This window comes from Pseudorca crassidens, chromosome 1, assembly GCF_039906515.1.
Source record: "Pseudorca crassidens isolate mPseCra1 chromosome 1, mPseCra1.hap1, whole genome shotgun sequence".
NCBI lineage: Eukaryota > Metazoa > Chordata > Mammalia > Artiodactyla > Delphinidae > Pseudorca > Pseudorca crassidens.
In genome coordinates this window covers 11,344,927-11,365,141 of record NC_090296.1, presented here as the reverse complement: position 1 = coordinate 11,365,141, position 20,215 = coordinate 11,344,927, and the positions used below count along the sequence as shown (strand labels likewise).

The 20,215-nt window shown below is 54.6% G+C and overlaps 1 protein-coding gene across 1 annotated transcript in view; it reads right to left on the bottom strand.

The window, feature by feature from the left end:
- Nucleotides 1–3,053: 3,053 nt before the first annotated feature.
- The window catches only part of ASB2 (ankyrin repeat and SOCS box containing 2), a 43,176-nt gene continuing 26,014 nt past the window's right edge, over nt 3,054–20,215 (bottom strand). The window contains exons 6-10 of the mRNA XM_067726963.1: nt 18,426–18,671; nt 15,245–15,416; nt 7,553–8,117; nt 6,446–6,599; nt 3,054–3,760 (exon numbers count right to left, since the gene is read on the bottom strand). Of these exons, the coding sequence (XP_067583064.1) occupies nt 3,624–3,760; nt 6,446–6,599; nt 7,553–8,117; nt 15,245–15,416; nt 18,426–18,671 (1,274 nt within the window). The 3' untranslated portion in view covers nt 3,054–3,623. The remainder of the gene's footprint in view (nt 3,761–6,445; nt 6,600–7,552; nt 8,118–15,244; nt 15,417–18,425; nt 18,672–20,215) is intronic.

Below are 20,215 nucleotides of genomic sequence, written 5' to 3'. Positions count from 1 at the left end.
TGATTGCTAAGGCCCCTTGCTACCCTGACTGTTTTTACTCCAGCATTCCCCTGGAGAGGGGCATCCACATGGAGGGGCAGCGTCACTGGGAAGCCGGTGGGTTTCTGGTGGTTTCTGCCTGATGGTCTCAGAGGACTTCAGAGCCATGAGGCCACATGATGCAGGCAGGGTTGTCCTGAGTTATTATCTGGCTCATGCGGTAGGGAGTCCTCAGCCAGAGCCCTTGCCTCAGGCTGCTCTGGTTTTAAAGAACAGAGAGGGGGCCTGGAGGAGGCATCTCCCCTTCTCTCCCCACCTGCACATCATTACAAAGGCCCTGCAGGACCCACTGTGATGAGGCTCGGCCCCTCCACATTGTACAGCAGGGTGTTAAAAGCTCTAATCTGGGCCCTGCCACCAGCTAGCTGTGTGACCTTGGGCAAGTTACTTGCCCTCTCTGTGCCAGAACGTCCTCATCCAAAAACTGTGATTGAAAATAGACCTGCCACGTGGGTAGCCGTGGGGATGCTGTGAGTGCCAGGCACTCTAGTACTTCACAAAGGATGGAAAGTTGCACCAACCCAGAGTCACCCCTCCTAGTTATCGGACGGTGTCTGTAGGTCCTTCCACACCGACATCTCAGTGTCGTTTATAGAGTGCACAACCCACGGGAACGGGTGCCCGGGTCATCCAGCCACCTGCACTCCTTCAGAGAAGGAGCCCAGCTCTGAGAGGCATGTTTTCTTGGGGTGCTGCTCGAGTACACCGGGCCTGGGTCCCCACAGCTCCTCTGGGGCTCAATCTTTCCCAGGGGATACCTGGCAGTGCCTTAATTCAAATTCTGAGAGCCTTGTCTGGAAGCAGAAACCTTTACTAAGGTGCCACTCAACAGAAGCACCCGACACCGTGATTTTCCACGTCGAAGCAAGTTGGGGAAAAACACAACTTGGAGAACTTCAGTATTAAAAACAAAGAAACAAAAGACAGCCGCAGTAGCAGGGGCAGCTGCTTCCCTAACCAAGAAGTGAATGGTGTTGTCTCAACATGAAACCCAGGAACTCATCTCCTGCTCACAGGCTCAGATCTCCAGCACTGGGTCAAATGTGCCCCTGCTCATGAAATGAAGACACTTTCAGGACGTTTACTGTTTGGTGATGCTGTCCAGACACCTCTGTGGCTGAAGTCTTCCCAGGGGCTGGGTAAGCGCAGGAGTGGTGTCTGTACAGTCCTCATGACAGCAGAGATGGTCAAAACACAGAACCACTGGCACAGTGTGAGCGCTGACCACTCAGAACCGACCCCCAGGGGGAAGCAGGGCATTTACGCTTTAGCTGCTGGGTGATTCGGAGGTGCGGGGCTGGGCAAGGCACTGGAGGGGAGGGGCTCTGACCAGTAGCTGCGACTGACTGGTATGGACGTACATCAATATTCTAAGAACCCAAGGCGACTCCTGTGCCTCCCAAGCCGGGCCCCACATCCTGCAAATAAACGGTGCTGATGCTGAATCAGGGGCTGAGCTCTCCCTTCCCACATCTCCCACCACCTCCTCAAGACTCACCTCCTCCAGGGGAGACCTCCCTCAGACCAGCGTCCCCATCCTGCCCAATGCCTGTGGCCGCTGCCTGTTAGGACCCTCTAGGACATAAGGCAACCTGAGAAGTGCTGTAGGTTTAAGAATTTTGCCTGATACCCAGCCCCACCCCAAATGCCCCCAAACAACATCTTTCTGCTCTGTCCCATCATTGACTGCCACCCCCTCTGGCTCCCAGGTCAGCAAAGGCATTCTTCATTCAGGGCTTTCCTCTGGCTATGCACTGAGCCCGCCTTGGCCCCTTCCCCTGGGACCCTGGGGTTGAACATCCCCAGTCTGGGAGGACGCAGGTTTCCTTCGATATTTCCTCAGGATCTCTGAAGCAAGACAGCATGGGACTCTAGCCAAGCACTGCTGGGCTGGAATCCCGGGGCTTTGCTGTGTGTACCCAGGCAAGTCCCTTCCCCTCTCTGGGCCTGTTTTCCCTCCTGTACCGGGAGGGAGTGGGCAAGATGTGGCCTGGTTCCCTCTGACCCCTGGCTGGGAGGTGTCATTTGTCAGACTCATCCTCTTCAGGAAGACACTGGGACTTACTGGTTCCATGGCAAGCCAGCGTGTCAGAGCCAGCAAGGCCACCAGGGGCCACAAGGATGGCAACCTGAGGCCCCAGAGGAGTGAGCCGACAGCAGAGCCAGCCTGGGACCCAGAACCTGCCCTGCTGCTTGTTTGCCAAAAGCCAGAAACTCCGTCTGACCTCGCTGAAGCCTCTCCTGGGGCGGGGCCGGAGCAGACTCTGAGGAAGGTCACCTGCTCTGGTGTCACCTGAGTGGCTTTAACCAGTGAGGGAAGGCAGCGCCTATGAGTCACTGGGACTTCCATGGAAACAAGGCAATCTCGGCGAGCCGAGCAGGACTCAGACGGCGAGAAAGAACTAGAGCCGTGCCAGACCTCAGCTCTCTCACCTGCACCACCCCAAATGGGCTCGCAGCTCCTGCCGGACTCCTCCCGCACCCACGTGAGGACGGAAGGATGCAATGGGGGGCACGAGGCTTCCTGTCTCTCAAGTGTGGTGCCTTTGCAAGGGCTGACGATGTCCATCCCTCCGGCGATTGCTCACAGGAGCCGGTATTTGAATGGTTTTTCCCAGTATCTCAGCTTTTGTAGCAAAACGGGTAAGACGTGAAGACAGCGCCAGGGGACACGTGTATAGGACAAGCCCAGGTGTCAGGAGACTTGTAGGATCTGAGACCCTGTTTGTGATGAAGCTCCAGTTTCCATGACAACTGAACCGGGAGAGAAAAGCCAACCGTGGCTACGCCAACCACAGGGCAGGAAGCTGTCCCCTCTCCTGGGGCTGTCAGGTCTCTTCTGGTGAATGAAGGACACATTCTCTTGGGCCTTTCGGAAGCCCAAACCAAAGTGACACTATCAGGGGTCCATGTGCCCTGTCCCAGCACCTGCTCCTCCCCCACTCCTGCCAGGAGCTGGGCTAAGGACCTGAGGCCCCGGAGGGGTCTGGCGAAAGGGACTTCACCGGGCAGGGCACCATCTGTGCAACATTTATTGTACCTAAGGAAGCCCTCTGGGACCGAGGTCTCCCCACCCCACTCCCCGGGGCCACACCTTTGGGGAGAGAGCTCAGAGTCAAGTGGAGAGTTTCCCAGAGCAAAGGGAGAGGGGCACAGGGACACTCTGCAGCAAGGCTGTCTGGGAAAGACAGACTCACCCCCAAAAGCTCTCCAGCCACAGCCCAGAGGTGGCGCCAGGGCTTCCCTGCTGGCCCCTGCCTTCCCCAGACCACCCCAAGTCCTGCCCTGGTCCCATCTCCTGGCCCCAGGAATGGAGCCTTCTGCCATCCCTGATGGCAGAGAAGGTCGGGGATCTCCTTGTCCATTTGAAAACAAACATGGTTCTTCTCCTACGTGACACATTCTGTCCTCTGCTCTGGGCAAAGCTCTGGCCCGGAGGCCGGTGAGATCACGGCGCTACCCCAGCTGAGACGGAGGCAGCCCACAGCCTCATCTGTCACCAGGTCCCCTTGGATTTGGGGCCACTGCTGTCCTGACACTCAGTGAAACAGTCTGAGGAACCACTCCTTCTCCACGTGCCCCGGTTACTGGGTGTTCTCATATTTCAGGTATCTAATCAGCCTGCCTGGGAGTGGCAACGTGTCCAAGAGTTTTATACGGTATTTCCCAATGGCTTTTCGAACTTGCAGCCGGCAAAGGTGAGCCAGGGGTCTTGGAGGTTCTGGAAAAAGGAGAGAGAGATGCTGATTCGCCGTTTGCAAGCGGCAGAGGGTTTGCATCTGTGACCCTGGCTTGTGGGAAGTAGCCAACTCACGTAGTTGGCTAAGAGAGCGGGTGCCTGGACTACCCCCACGCTCCATAACCCCGGCCCCTGACAACTGAAAAGACGTCACCCCTCATTCGTCTGCACAGCCCAGGGAAGTAGTAGGGCAGGTACCAAACCCATTTTACAGGTGAGGGCTTAGCGGGGGTCACATCTGGGACTAGAACTGGCATTTCCTTTGTCCTGTGCCCCCTCCTCTACACACCAGCCCAGAGCCCGCCCCTCCCCACAGCCTTAGCAAGTACGACCTCTTAAGTGCCCCCATGCACGGAATTCAGCTCTGGGCTCTGGGGGGTGCAGAGAAGTCAGGGTCAAGGGGCAGGGACTGGGCAGCTTCCAGCAGGTCCCAGAATCCTACCGGGCTGCCTCCTCCAGGAGGCCCCCGGGATACCTCATTCAGTGGAGTTTTCTCAGCTGGGGGGCGGGGGGAGGGGGAGAGAGAGGTAAGAGCAGGGCCTGATGCATCTAGTAATTCATTTCAGCCCTGGGAACAGGGTAGGTATTTGCTGAATCAAAGAATGCCATTCATTCATTCAACAAACACATGCTGACGCCTTCACTGTGGCTGGCCCCGTGCTCGGGCCAGAGATGCAGGGGTACCCACTCAGGAGCTTAGATGGCGCATCTGAGCAGGGTCCCGATGGGTGGGTAGGAATCTGCCCGGTGAGGGAGGGAGGGAGGCAGGGCATTCCAGGCAGCGGAAGTAGCAGTGCCAAGCCAAAGAGGCCACCGCCACTCAGGGAAGATCAGGGTGCAGTAGGAATGTGGGGGGAGGGGGGAGCCCAGCCAGCTGCAGGGCTGTCTCACTAGCTGCCCCATCGCGGCCCTGCTGACACTTCCGCTGCCCTCTGGGATGCTCAGCCCCGCTCTCTGCTGAGTGAAGTCTGAGCTTGTGGGAAGGCAAAAGGCCACTGCGTAGGCAAAGGACACAGGGCCACCAGGGCTGGTATCCTGGCTGGCTTTGGAGTCTCTGATGTCAACGTCACAGCATTAAATGAAAACGCACGTGGGAAAGTGTTTCGCAGATGGAGGGTGGGCTTTAAAGTAACCGGAAGAAGTATTGGTTAAGAACTATTTGTTCTTCCTGTTAATAAATGTTTGTAGCACACTAAAGGGTTCAGCAGATTTTTTCCCATGGACACAGTTTAGTTGGAAATTACCCTTCCCAGGCAGGGCTTGAGGAGGGCACAGTGAGAGGTGGGACGACATCTAAGCAAGGACCGCTCTATTCTCTAGTGGCCTCTAGTGGCCAGTCACGGTGATGGCAACCAATTATTCATTAATTCAAGAAATGTTTGTTTATTGAGCATCTAGAGTTCCCAGTGAGTGGTCAAGTCCATCCCACCCTCCCCCGTCCTCCGCCCCCTCCTCCTCCCCGCTATCGCCAGCCCAGTAACTTTATTAAGGACCTCAATTCAAGAGCTCCCAGGCATTTGTGCAAATGGAAAATCCTATGGCAAGTGTGGGTTCAAAGGGGCACAGGGATCAAGGAGAACCTGGCAAGTCAGAGTTGGGGCACTGGGCTGTGGGACAACTGGACAGGTAATGAGGCAGCGTCTTCACCTGCGGACAGCAGCAGCAATGGTGGGATAATAATAACTTTCTGTGGGTCAGCCTCTGTGCTACGTGATCGACAAGCACTTGGGTCAGAGACAGGACGGTGCCCCCTAGCGCCAGAGAAAGCCCTGGGGCAGCTGGATTGCCTCGGGGCAGGCATCTCCTCAGTATCGGCTGCAGCACCCAGTTCAACTGGCTCTGACGCCTCACCTGCCCGTAATTTCTTACAGGAATTCTTGGCCTGACTCAGCTAGGCTGCTCCATCTGCACTGCACACAGCTGCTGGACCGTGGCCAAAGTCCCCTCACTGTGCCAGGTACACACCTGGCCCTGCAAACACCCCCAGCTGGCAGAGCTGGGTGGGGCTGGACACTGAGCCTGCCAACCTGCTCTGTTCAGACAGGGATACTGAGGTCCAGAGGGGAGTCCTGCCCACGGTCGCCCAGCAAGCCCCTGGTTCCAGAGCTCCGGGGGCCTGGCCCCTAGACCGGTGACCTGACAGCACCGGCACCACCCGGGAGCATGTTGAAATGCAGACTTTTAGGCCCCGCCCCAGACCTGCTGAGGCAGACTCTGCATTTTTAAACAAGATGCTCAGGTGCTTCGTGTGCACTTTGCAGTTTGAGATGCCCCAGCCCATAACTCCCCCTCCACCCCACCACACTGCTTCCCAGCGGCCCATAGTCCTGGGCGACTTACTCTAAAGGTCCTGATACCCCGCGGGGAGCCGGAGTTTTTGTTTAAAGCATCCTAGAGAGATTTAGTGGCGGGATGTTGGGGTCGATCAAACCTGGGTTTGAAGCCCAGCTCTGCCACTAACTAGTGGTGAGACACTCGCCAAGTGACAGTCTGAGGGTCAGGCTCCTCACTTACAAAACGAGGAGTCACGGAGCCACTGGATGTGACACGCAGCACAGAGCCTGGCACGAGAAGGTGCTCACCAAATGTCAGTAACAGTCACAGGCCCCGAGTCCCGGCCTGAGTCAGGCAGGGTGAGCTGCCGGCCGCAGCAGTGACAGCCCCTACCTGCTTTCTCCTTGATGACAGCCCAGTCCTCGAAGCTGTCAATGTGCTCCTTCAGCCGGGAGCAGAGCTGCACGTTGCCCACGTAGTCCAGGAGGACGTCGATGATGGGCCCTGCCCAGCGGCTCACCTCCGGGGCAGACAGGATCTCGCAGAACTGAAACGGAGCACACACCAGTGCTGGGACACCCAGGACCAAGGGCACTGCCTCGACAAGCTCATCCTACAGGTGGGAACCTGCGGCCAGTGAGGGCAGGGGACACGTCTGAGGACAGACACTGGGCATGCCCAGGGTAGGATCCAGTTCTCCACATCCACACCCCTCTCTCATCAACACAGGCCTACTGCTGCCAAAAGCGGGAGGGGGGCAACTTGGGCAAGTCACGTCACCTCCCTAAGCCTCAACGTACTTGTCTAGAAAATGGGTATATGACACCAACTTCAAGGGTTTTTTTTTTTTTATGAGAATTAAGGTAATATAAACATAAACTTCTCTGCACACAGAGGATAGCCCATAAGTGATGGTCATTAGCCATTGTTAATATCTCCAAGAGGAGGGTGTTTCTAATTTCCTTTTCATTTTACATTCTGGTTTATTTAAGTCATCACCATGGACAGGTCTTGCCGCTGGGGTCACTGACTTTCTGCACCTCACCTGACCTTGTACCAGCCTGTTCTCACCTCCACCCGGATCCTGGTCAATCAACCTCATATTCCAGGTGTAGGTTTGCTGGGGGTGATGAACCCCTCAGTTTTGCAGAGTTCCTCACCAATCCCCTGCTCCACTGTTCCTTCCCCCAAAACAGCAGACCAAAGAAAGGAGTTAATCGCTCACGTGAACCACTAAGTTCTGCTGCCTCTAAAGCATGCTAACACCGGGTTCTGCTGCCTCCGAAGAGCGCTAAATACTAGCTTACACTCCCTCCAAAGTGCACTGACCATGAGTCCACACTGCCTCCAAATCCTGCTAACCATCATCTTCTGCTGCCTCCCTAGTGTATTCCACCCCGCCTCCGGTGCACACAGCCTCGGGAGCGAGTGAACCACTAGTCCCCCCAGCCTCCGGAGCGCACTGGCCCTGGCCGCACTCCCCCAGACGCGCCTTCCTACCTGGACGACGCCTGGCGCCTTGTTCGAGCCGGGCGCGTTGTTGAACCTGTTGGAGGACGACGGGGCGGGCGGGTGCGGGCCGTTGCCGTACAGGCACGAGAAGCAGGGCTCGCCGTTGCAGCCGAGGTCCATGAGGAACTTGAGCAGCGACAGGCACTTCATGGAGAACATGATGGTGGCGGGGAAGGCGGTGGGGTGCGTGGCGATGTAGGCGTCGATGTTGGCGCCGTGGTCCAGCAGCAGCTGCATGGTGCGCAGGCAGCCGTGGCGGATGGCCACCAGCAGGGGGTTGATGACGTCGCGGTTGGGGTCGGCGCCGGCGAGCAGCAGCAGCTCGGTGGCGTACACGTTGTTGTTGACCACCGCGAAGTACAGCGCCGAGCTGCGCCGGTCCTCGTAGAGGCGCGCGCGCTCGGGCGCCAGGGGCGCGTTCACGTCGAAGCGCGCGCTCAGCAGAGCCTCGAGCACCTCGTCGTTGTTGCGCTCGGCGGCCAGGTGCAGCGGGCTGATGCCGCTACGGCGCACGCGCGTGCGGCTGGTCACCGGCAGCAACATCTGCACGATCCTGCGGGCGGGGCGGGCACGCGCGGGTCACGGGGCGGCCAGCACCTCTGGGCCGGACCCGCGCCCGGTGGAAGCGGAGGGGCCAGGCTCGGCCACTCGCAACCACTGAGTGAGGAGGCACGGACCCACCAGCAGGGGGCGCCGCGGAGACAGCCGTTCTCACAATTACCACTTGGGGGAGAATGGGTCTGCTTTACAGATAAGGAAACTTGAGGCTCAGAGAGCTTCCACCACCTTATCAAAATCACAGAGCCAGTAATGAGTGGAGCTGGGCTTCAAACTCACAACCCTTAGCCTCCAAAATCTGAGTCCTTAAAAACCTCAGCCAGACTGGCCCGTGGTTTCAAGAATCTCTTGCCGACTTATTTCAGGCTAAGGAGTGTTGCCCATTCCCAGCTCAATTATCTGAAGGAATTGATTAGAAGGCCCCAAACCTAATGACTGTCTGGGCTACTGTCTTCAGGAGGCAGTAGAGCCACATCGTGAAGCATGGAGCTAGACCCTGCCCTGCCTGGGTAGGCTGGGGGTGCGGGTAGGCGTGGGCGGGCAGGGACAGCCGTATCCAAGGGCTCACTATGTGCCAGGAGACATCCAAAGGCTTTACAAACACTATTCGGTTTACTCTTTACAACACCCCAGAAAGTATATCTCGTCATTCCCTTTAATACAGATGAGAAAACAATGCTCAGAGCGGTTAGGGGGCTTGCCCAGGCCGTACATCGGGAGACACAAACCAGGATTTGTACCCTCCTCTGACTCCAGGGCTGAGCTGTCCTGCATCTCTGTCTTGCTGCCCTGAGGCCTTGGTGGGTCCACCAGGTCCTGGGGGACAGGAGGGGACAAATCTGTCTGGCCCCAGCCACTCCTGCCCCAGACCCCAGTTAGCCCTCAGTGACCGTGAGGTCGCCTCCCCGGTCCTGGGAGTCTCAAAGCCTCTTCCCCTGAAGGCTGACTCTAGCCTCTCCCAGGCTCTCTGCCCTGCCTGTGGCTCGGAGAGGGTCGATCAGCTGCGGCTGAGGCTGGGGATTGCTGCCAGCCCTGACTCTGCTCTCCTCTGATGAATCAGGCACTATTCTCAGCCCTTAACCTACGCTAATCTGGTACATCCTCCCAACAGCCCTATGAGATGTGTACTAGCATTAACCTCATTTACATGAGCAAAGAGAAGCCCAGGGACACACAGCCAGTAGGTGATGGAGCCAGGATTGGAACCCAGCTAGTCTGATTCCCCCTGGAGTGAGGAGCGCACTCTTAACCACTCCTCTGCTTCTTGTGTGGCAGTCAGGAGAGAGCTGCTATGTCACAGGGTTTTACATTCTTCACAACACATTACTTGCCTGCCCCATTTTATCTTCCCTGCAGGCTGTGGAGGTAGCCAGAGTGGGTCTGTGGCCTTCTTTGTAACAGGCAGGGCTCAGAGGGATGAAGTGACTGATCGAGGGCCATAAAGCAGTTCTGGGGCTTGACCCCAGGAATCCTGACCCCTTGTATTTGCTGTCTTCCCCTAGACCCCTGCCACCTGCCAAGCTCTTGCCACTGACGTGATTACAGCCCCTAACCCACACATTCCCGGCTGACAGGTGACCTTGTGGGCTCCAAGGAAGTGGCATGGCAGGGCAAGCAGGCGCCACCAGGCCCATTCCCACACCTCTTTGCCTCCTGGCACTTGGGCTCCTGGGGCTTCTGGCTTCTTAGAAATGTGATGCCAGGGACCTCCCCTTAGGATCTCAGTGGAAAGTATTATTATGGTTAGTGACGCTGTGTTTGCTTAAAATCTGCCTCTCAACCCTCAAAAGGAAATTCACACACCCAGGGGGGCTAATTGCCTCCTAATTTCTATTTGTGCAGGCTCAGGAGGCCTGACCTCGCTCTGTTGAGGTGCTGGTCAAAGGCGGGGGCCGGGGCCTCAGCCTGGACCACAGCCATCGCCAACAAATGCTCCCTAACAGCCGTAACATGCCCAAGCACGGGAAAAACAGCGAAAGGGGCTGCCTGGGGCCACTGGCCAGATGGGCTGGTATCTCTGGCAGGTCGCAGCTGGTCTCCACTGGTCCTTTGCCGAACCAAGGGAAAATGGCAGAAATGTGGGAACGTGACTGGACGTTGCCTAGAGTCCCAGAAAATAACACAGTGAAATTATCTAATTGTTGTACGCTTCTGGAGGACTTGGCCAAGCTGAGAGTAATTGTAATGCTGGGCGGGGTCTGGAGATCAGTGTGTCCAGCCTCCCATTTTACAGAGGGTGAAACTGAGACCTGGGTGTGGGGTGGGAGGTGGAGGTTGGACTGGAGGTGGATGGCAAAGCCAGGGCAGAATGCAGGCATCAGAATGCCCAAGACCAGGCCTTTCCATGATGCCCCAGTCCCCCTAGGCCTGGGGAGTGTTGGTCGCCCCACTGCATGTCATCACTTCTCTCCCACAGACCAGTTGGTGGGAGGAGGGCAGGAGGACGATGGGGAGACCCCACAAGACAGACTGGGACATTCCCATTTCTCCCATGGGCAGGTCCTGGGACCACAGGTGCTCAAAATGCACCTTAAGAAGAGAACAAACGTACTCATTGCCTGGCAGAAACTTTGGTGTCTGGGAGGCCTAGTTCCCTGTCCCTCTCTTCTCCTTTCCCCAGCATGGAAGCTGCACCCACCAGCTCAGCCTCCTGGGTCACCGGGTCACGGTGGTGTGACCTCTGCCAGCATTCAGTATAAATTTGACCATGGACTTGACTTTCACAAGGGAACCAGCTGCCCACAAATGGCTCTGCTCCCAATACCACTGGTAGCACTGTGTCAACCTGGCAGTGTGTGTGTGTGTGTGTGTGTGTGCGTGCGTGTGTGTGTGTGTGTGTGTGTGTGTGTGTGTGTGTGTGTTGAGGGAGGATTACCTCTTTTCTGAGCCCTTACGGAGCCAGCAAAGGCTCCACCAGTGGAGAATCTGCCTGAGGGTGTTCCCGAGGGCACAGTGGGACTCCTGCCCACGAGGGATCCTTCTGGGGGAAAGTCTGCAGCTCTTCCCCTGGGAGCTGGAGCAGAGGAGCAGGTCCTCCACGAAGGAGGAAAAACAGGCCCACTGCCACTCTGTGCCACCTGCTGGATGAACAAGCAAGCCTAGGGGTCTCTGGGTCCCCGGAGAGACAGTGGAGCCTGCTGAGGATACAATCTGTGTGCTCTCAATCCCTGTGCAACTCAGAATCCCTGAGGGAATGCTGAAAATGCAGGTTCCTGGGCCCTGGCATTCAGGGCCCAATTCAGCAGGTCTGGGGAGGGGCCCCGGAATCTGAGGTGGGTGATCTATGCATCACGCCTTGAGAAACTTTGCTGCAAACCTTCATTTTCCTCCAGAAGGTACAAGCAGTAAACCAGTTTCCTGGAGTGGATGGGGTTAGAGAAAGGGGCCTGTCCTCTCATTTTCTGGGAGGGCTTGAGCTCTGAGCCTCAGTTTCCCTTTTAATTAACGGGCATGCTAACTTGCTTATGAATGTGTTGAAAAATGCATTTTAATTTAATGTATTAAATGTTCTCTATTCTGCCTTTCCCAGAAAGAGTTTTCAGTGGCTTGCAAAGGTAATATAAATTAGAAGTAAAAGAGAAAGGATATTTAAAAATTAGGGAAGGCCCAAAATACACGTCAGTATTATATGTCAGCCACAAACGACACATTGGTTCTCCCCTGGGATGCCTGGTAAAATCAGCTGAGGGCTTTTAGGAATCCTGCAGTCCTCGCCCCAACCCAGATTGCTTACAGCGATATCTCTAAGGGCGGCGCCCAAGCCTCAGGGTTTTAAGAGTTCCCCAGGGTTCCAGTGTGTAGCCAAGGTTGAGAACCAGTGGTTTCAGTGCTATTCTAAATTCAGTTTAAAGGAATCCTGCACCATCTGCTCTTCTCTAATACTACTTCTTAATAAGTCTATCTTTGGTGCTGAGTTTTAATCTCATAAGGTGTCTTTGCTAAACTGGAAATGAAAAATAAGAAAAGGTGTGTCTTGGGGCTTCCCTGGTGGCGCAGTGGTTAAGAATCTGTCTGCCAATGCAGGGGACACAGGTTCGAGCCCTGGTCCGGGAAGATCCCACATGCCGCGGAGCAGCTAAGCCCGTGCGCCACAACTACTGAGCCTGTGTGCCACAACTACTGACCCCGTGAGCCTAGAGCCCGTGCTCCGCAACAAGAGAAGCCACCGCAACAAAGAGTAGCCCCCGCTCGCCACAACTAGAGAAAGCCCATGTGCAGCAATGAAGACCCAACACAGCCAAAAATAAAAAAAGATGAATAAATTTATAAAAAAAGAAAGAAAGAAGAAGTGTGTCTTGGAGGTGCCTAAGACTTTGGGGTCTTGGGGGCTCCTTTCTCAGCCACGCCCAAATGTCACGCCCTCCAGTTAAAAGTGCTGAAGGCACCATCTGGCGAGCACCGAGCCCAGATGCTGGAGCCACCTTCCATGCTACGGACAGGCAGGGCGTCCTGGCAGGTGGTGACTGCGGAAGGCCTAGGGAAATTCACATCAAATCCCCAAGCAGCCAAGGGAGGACAGCATGGAGAGGGCCACATGCCACATGCCCAGGGAGTGAGTGCAGCACTGGGGGCTTGCCTGGCCGCGGGCCCTGCCAGGTGGCAGGAGCTGCTGGGGGTCGGCTTTACCCCTTTGTAGGGCAGACGTCAAAAGGTGGCCTGGCCCCCTCAGTCTTGGGGTCGAGAGGGAACTGAGGTCTGAGAATGGAGGGTGAATAACCAGGGACATGGCTTTGGGAGTCAGCACGAGTCCAAAGCAGGAGACTCTGGGAGAGCATAAGCCATTCACGTTGGTGGTTCCAGAGAGGCCCAGCCTTTCTCCCTGGCCATCCTTAGCCACACCCAGTGCTCTTTCAAACTCCCCACCAGCTGGGGCCAGACTGCTGACATCTAGTTCCACCTGAAGGCATTGGGCGTGACTGGAGGATGCCAAGTGACAGTCCCAGCTCGGCCACTCTCTGGCAAACCACTTCCCATCTCTGTCCTCGGGTCTCTCCTCTGCAAAATCAGGCTTGGATTAGATCAATGGTCCCCCCCAGAGGTCTGGCTGGGCTGTATCTGGTTGACCCAGAGCTTTTCAGTGATAGAGACTTGGGCTCCCTCTCTCCTGGAGATTCTGGTTCCGTGTGTCTGGGATGTGCTATTTAAAAAATAGCCCAGAGTGACTGTGCTGTACAGGCAAGTATGGGGAGCCAGTGTACCGGGAGGCTTCAAGGGTCAGCCCTTCTGTCTCTTTCCCTCGGGATCTCTCTGGAGTCAGGTTAAGAGAATCCATGTTTGTTGACTGATGGGGGATCTTTCTGGAGCTGAAGAGCAAGATGCTATCTTGCCCACCACCTGTGCCTGACTTAAGTTGCTTTCATCGCTTCATTGGTTTCACTGAAAAATTATGGAATGTACCCTCCCTACATAAGAGAGAATGCAGACCCAGTGAGCACCTACTGTGTGCCAGGTGCTCTGCTGAGGGCTTTATTTCCATTCTATAGCCGCGTATATCCATTTCACTAGTCCCCGCAACAGCCCCCGAGGCAGTGCAACCTGCCTCCCGTTTTACACAAGAGGGAATTGAGCTCAGGAAGGTTAAGCAAGCTCCCCAGGGCCTCAGGAGGCATTCAGACCCAGATATGTCTGCCTCACGGCCGGCTACTTGGTCCAGAGAAGGCGGGGTCTCCTCTGTGCATGTATGGGGCATGGAGCGGGGAGGGCATCTTTGGTTGGTCATTTGTGCGGGTACCTACAGAGCAGGGCCTGGGGCCCCTGAGAGTCAGCTCTGTCTCCTTGTGTCTCCACTCCATTCTCCACCCCCATTTCCCTCTGCCTTAGTGGAGACCACCCACACCCTCCAGCACACACGATCTTCTCCCTGCTGAGGACAGGGCTGCATTTCCCAAAGTGTGTCGTCTGGGGTACACGAGATGGGATTTTAGGTGAGAAGGTTTTTTTTATTAATTGTAACTTGATCATTTTAACAATTTAATAGTGTGATAAACGTTCCCTTTTGAAAATAAATTCATTGAAAATAATAACGTCTTGAAAGGAAAATACTAAGAAGTGAGGGTACAGATATCTAAAATCAGGAAGAATGTCTGTGAATGCTCAAAGTTTGGGGAACACTGGTCGAATGGAAATTACTGGGCCCTGTGCATCCTCCACGGGCACCTCCTAGGCGAGTCTTCCCTGACCCTCCAGCTAGTGGTGGTGCAGGTGGAGGTTTAACAACTTGCTCTCTGGGGGGAGGAGGGGCCTCTGATTTCTAACAATCATTAATTTCCATGGTGTAAATACTCTCATCATGGCCATTTTCAGGCTACCAATGTGATCAATCAGCTCACAGGAGCTGTACAAGCCAGCTCTAGCACTCCTCTGCTTCCAGCCCATGCTAGTCTCTAGGACCACCACGGACCTCAGCTCTTCATGCTCTTTCATTCGTCATGAATTTGTGTGTGTGTGTGTGTGTGTGTGTGTGCGCGCGCGCGCATCTTCCGTCCCACCAGATTGCTCTCTGAAAACTTAAGCTTCTCTCATCTCACTCAAAGTACCTAGCACACAGTAAGTGCTTAAGAAAAACTAGCTAGTATCAATGGTACTATTTGTATTATTGTAGGTATCCCCTGTATGCCTGCTAACTGCCTAAGAGGTTATCTTTGCATCCCCAACAGAAATATCCACTAGTCCAGACTCATATCTGGCTTTCTGTGTGGAATCCAGTAGATGTGACGTTTGGAACAGGTGAGTTCCTGTCATTTGCAAGCTGAGTGACCTTGGGCAAGTCGCTCAACCTCTCTGTCTTAGCTTCCTCATTTGAGAAAAAATGAAGATAATCGTATCTACCTCAATAGATTTGTTAAAAGAATTATGAAAAGTACAGCTGTTAAAAGGATTGAACACATTTCTAATGTAAAGTGCTGGAAAGTGCCACATAGGTGTTGGCTATTATTATTGTTCCTGGTGTTGTAAGCATTCACTCTAGCTTGCCGACTGCTGAGGGGTCTTCCTCTTTTCCACCTAAAACGTGGCCTGGGCTCTGACCTCTCCTGGGCCTCCCTACCCCCGTGGGCGGGGCATTCAGAGGAATGGGTGGGGAGGGGGAGGAGCCTCAGGGGCAGGGGCGGGGCCTGGGCTGACCTGTAGTTGCCCTTCTTGGAAGCGATGTGCAGCGGGAGTATGCCATCCTTGTTGGCCTTGTTGGCGTCGGCACCCTGCGACAGCAGGAACTCCACCACCTTCTCGTGGTCGTTCTTGCAGGCCTCGTAGAGGGCAGATGCGTGGTCGCTGGCCTGTGTGTTGATCTCAGCACCTGGCAAAGGAGAGGCGGATGGGTGAGTGATCAGGGCGGTCACTGTCCCTGATGTAACGCCCACCTCGGGCTGGCCGCTGCTGCCCTAACCACTGTGATACATTGGATCACCCGGAGGACCTCCAGCTCCTTTCTGCTACATTGAGACCCGCTGTCTGCCATCCTGAGCTGCCACAACGATGCTAGGATTTACTGAGCACTTGCTCTGTGCCAGACGCTGTGCCTTACCTATGCTATCTCTTTGAGTCCGCAGCATACTGTAACCCCATGCAATCGGTAACAACTTTATCTCCATGTCACAGACAAGGACGATGAAGCACAGAGAACCTCTGCAACTGGCCCCAGAACCCCCAGCCCATAAGGGAAGAGCCCAAACTTGAACCCCGATGATCCGATGGCAGAAGCCCTGACAGATGGTCAGATGGCAGAGACCATGCTCTCAACACTCATTCCACCTAAAGGGATCCAGATCCTGCCCTGAGGAAGGCCCTCACAGCTCTAGGAGGGCACAGAGCCTCCTCGTACAGAAAACCCTAATAATTCTATTCATTGGGATTTGCTCTTCCCTGCCTTCCATTTCAAGGAATAAGGGAGGAATTACTTCTTGTCTCCTCTGAAGGAAACACTACACCGTGCTGCAGGAGGGAGGAATCCAGCCTGGTGACAGTCTCCCGTAAGCCCAGTCCCCTACACCTTCTCCGTCTCCTGGTGGTGATGGAGAGAATGCAGGGGTTTCTCTGCAAAAAGCGGTGCAGCCTGTTCCCAGTCCCTCCCTATTCCGGAAGGAAATAGAACTGAGATGGCAGTGAAATGTCAGTAAGGGCTGAAATCAAGAGCATCTGTTAACCACACAGATCCCCTCTCTCTGGGCATCCAGCTTATCACAAGCTTTCTTGTAATTTAAAATTTTTGATGACTGATTTCTGGTCTAGCGGAAAGAGCACAGGCTTTCATGCCAGACAAGAACCAGTTGAAGTTTCTGTTTCATGCTTTACAAGCTCTGTGGCCTTGGGCAGCCTTTAGGAGCCTCAGTTTTCTCATCTGTTGACTGGGAATAATAGTACCTACTCAACTGCAAGGAGTAAATAAGGCAATGTAAGCAAATATCAGCTATAGACTGAAACACTCATGTCCCCTGAAAACTCTTACGAAACGTAATCCCCAGTGTGATGCTGTTAGAAGGGGGAGCCTTTGGGGGGTGATTAGGTTATGAGGGTGGAGCCCTCATGAATGGGATTAGTGCCGTCATGAAAGAGACCACAGAGAACTCCCTCACCCCTCCACCATGTGAGGACACAGAGAGAAGTTGGCTGCCTAGGAAGTTGGGACAGGCTCTCATGGGACACTGGATCCACCGGCACCTTGATCTTGGACTTCCCAGACTCCAAAACTGTGAGAAATAAACCTTGGTTGTCCGTCAGCCACCCAGTCTGCGGTATTCTGGGAACTAAGACAACCTCCCCCCCAGGTGGCTGGCACAGAGGGGCTGCTCAGCAAATGCGAGTTCTCCAGGATGGAGGGGCCGGGGCGCAGAGGCTGGTTCTGCCTCCACCCCGAGGGAGACTTGGCCAGCGGCTCTGACACTGCCGAGCTCTCAGAGTCAGGCTCCCTGGAAGCCTGGACCCCGCCGGCCTCAGGCAGAGCCGCCTGCTCACACAAGAAAAATATTTGCATTTGCAAGTGGACTCAGCCCACAACGGGAACAGACCCTGACTCAGGGCTTCAGCGGGAGAGCTGGGCAGAGGTCTAGCGTTAGCCAGTTCCCCTCGCCTGTCCGCTGAGCACCTCGCCCTTTGCCCAGCCTCCTTTCCTGGCTCCCAGGACCCTCCCTGTGCCCCTCTGTCCTCAGGCTGGTCAGCCCAGATATGTCCCCAGCGGCAAGGAACTGCCCTGGGTCTGTTTTCCCAACTGCTCGGGCACGTGCTGAGTAGGTGGATGCTATCCAGGCCAAGCCCCAGGATGGAAATTCTCGAGGCCTGGGGCGGGGTGGCGGGGTGTGAAGAGCATGCAGTTTGGAGTCAGATGGACGCAGTCGGAGTCCAGGCTCTGACTGTGACCAATCATTTAACCTCTGCGAGCCTCGGTCTCCTCATCTACGAAATAGCATGAGGACACTCCCTACCTCTTAGGGCTGTGGAGGAAACCCCACTGGCTTCTTGTGCTCATGCCTAGTGCAGTGCCTGGCACACAGTGGGTCCTCAACAAATTATTCCAACTCAGCCCCAGCGTCTGGCTTACCTCTGGGTTCTCTGTTGCTCAAGTGGAAGGGTCACTTCCCATGGAGAGAGAAAGGAAATCAAAAGTGTTCTTGGGGTAGATCAGAATATAATACTCTTTAACCAAAAGAATGTCGGCCAAAGTCTTGGAGTCTTCTGTTACTGGGACATGATAGTTCAGGCAATATTATTTTATTTTGTCCCATTAAGTGAACAAAGATTTTTCAGAGGCAAGGAGTGCAAAGACCAGGGTTCAAATCCCAGTTCTAATTTTCCGTGAGACCTTGGACAAGTCATTTTCCTATTCTGGTCCTTGTTTCATCACCTATAAAGTGAGGAGGTGACCTAAATGTTGTCTGAAGTTCCTTCTGGCCGTGATAGAAGAGAAGCGGTTAGGGTGTCGGGAGACTAAGATTCTGGCTAGTTCTATCACTAATTTGCTACGTGATTATAGATAGATAAGTCCCTTCCTCTTTCTGGGCCTCAGATTCTTCATTTGTAAAATGAGGTTGTTGGGCTAGGTTAGAGATGGCTAATATACAGCACGTGTGCCACCCCACTCCAAGTTTGTGCCTAATTGCGGGGATCACTTGTGGAACTCAACACATTTCCGGCTGAGCCTAGACACAGCCTCAGAATCCTTCTCAACACAGTACTCCCGGAAGATAGCATCACTCAGTCAGAGTATATCCATAGAGGACCCCTAAACTTGCCTTCCCTTAGAGTTGGTCTCTGAGGTCCTTCCCAGCTGTGCCCCTTGGGAACTCCATGACCCAGGGACCCTAGCACTCACCGTGTTTGGTCAGGAACCTCAGTGCGTCCAGCTGCCCACTCTGGGCGGCCACGAACAAGGGGGTGATGCCATAGGCATTCTTGGCTTCCACCTTAGCACCTCTGCTCACCAGGATCTCCATGACCTCCAGGTCATTGCGAGCAACAGACTCGTGCAGAGCCGTCCAGCCTCGGTTACAGCGGTGGTTCGTGTCCGCGTTGTACTGCACCAGAATCCTCACTGCCTCCACGTTCTTGCGCTCACAGGCTGTGCCCAGGGAGAAGCAAGATGGTCAGCAGGGCCCCGGCAGGAGCTGGCCAGCCAAGACTTCATTCATTCGTTTGTCCCTCTACCCATTCACTCATCAGCCGTAAGTGGATTCACTCAACAAATATCTACTGGATCTGCACTAAGTTTCAGTCTCTGCATAAACCTAGGCTATACAACAAAAAGTAATAGTAATACGAATCAGAATTTGCTGATATGTCTCTGGCACTGGTTATATGCCAGGCACTCTATTCTAAGCACTTTGCATAATTAACTGATTTAGTTCTCCCAACCACCCTTAAAGGATGTAGTGTTATTCCCTTTCACAGATGAGAGAAGTGAGGCACAGAGAAGTTAAGTGACTTGGCCAAGGTCACACAGATAGTAAGTGGCAGAACTGGGATTCAAATCCAGGTAGTCCGTTCTGGAGTCTCTGTCCCCTGGAAGGTTCTGGAATGCGCCTACCTCATCTCCCTTTCCAGTGTTACCTGCTTCGGTCCTCCACGAGCCAGAAGGGGAGGAGGAGGGCAGTGCCATCGTCCTGGCCAAAACACTTCCTCAAGAGCTACTCACTTAATTTGGGCTCAACTCTGTCTTCTGAGTCTGCTCAAACGCCCCTTCCAAGCCTCGTCTTGCGGTGGCCCTAAACGCAGCCTTAGCGCTGGCAGAGCTTCTACCAGGGAGGCTGCGCACTTGTCCAAATTAACCGTCCCTAGAAGCTTCTCTGAGTCAGTCAGAGGGGGTGGTGAGAGGCAAGGGGGGCCGCCTGTGTAGTGTTTCAAACAGGACCCCAGGCTCGGTTTCCTCACCTGTAAAGCACAGATAATGGAACCTTCCCGAGAGGATGCCGTGGGAGGGTGGAGGGAGGTAGCATACGAAGGCTCTAGGGCGGAGCTTGGCACATCGTGGAGCTCATGCAGGACCAGGGCCCAGGCTTCAGCTGTGAGTCACCCAGCATATTGGGCGCTCTCTCTGGGTCAGCTGAGGCTCCAGGTGATGGCTCCAGTGCCCAGGGGACATGAGTTCTAGGCAAGACACTTCCACCACAGGTCTGCAGTGGACCTGGCTCCTGCTGCCTATGGAATGTTCCAGGTGCTGGATACCAGACACAGGGAAAGTTGGAGATTTCTGTAGTTTTTCAACGTGTAAAGGTCCTATCATTTTTGCAAGCCCCAAAGCTGATTGCTTAAGCGTATAGGCATGAACTAAACACTTGATCGTGGAGTAGTTCAGAGTGTGGTGCTGGCATCCAGCTCGCGGAGTTTAGATCCCAGATCTGCCCTTGCTGGCTGTGTGATCCTGGCTGCCTCATGTCAGTTCTCTGTGCCTTACGGCTTCATCTGTAAAATGGGATACTAGCATCGCCTACCTCGTACGTGGATGGATATGAGGGTTAGAAAAAAGAACAGAGCCTGCTAGTTAGTAAGCACTCAATAAATACCAACTGTCATGAGTATTCGGATTTTGACCCTGGGTACTGCCAGGGCAGCCAGTGAATGTCCTTGGATGATGTATTGGGTAAGCCAGGAGTGTTTCCTTTTCTC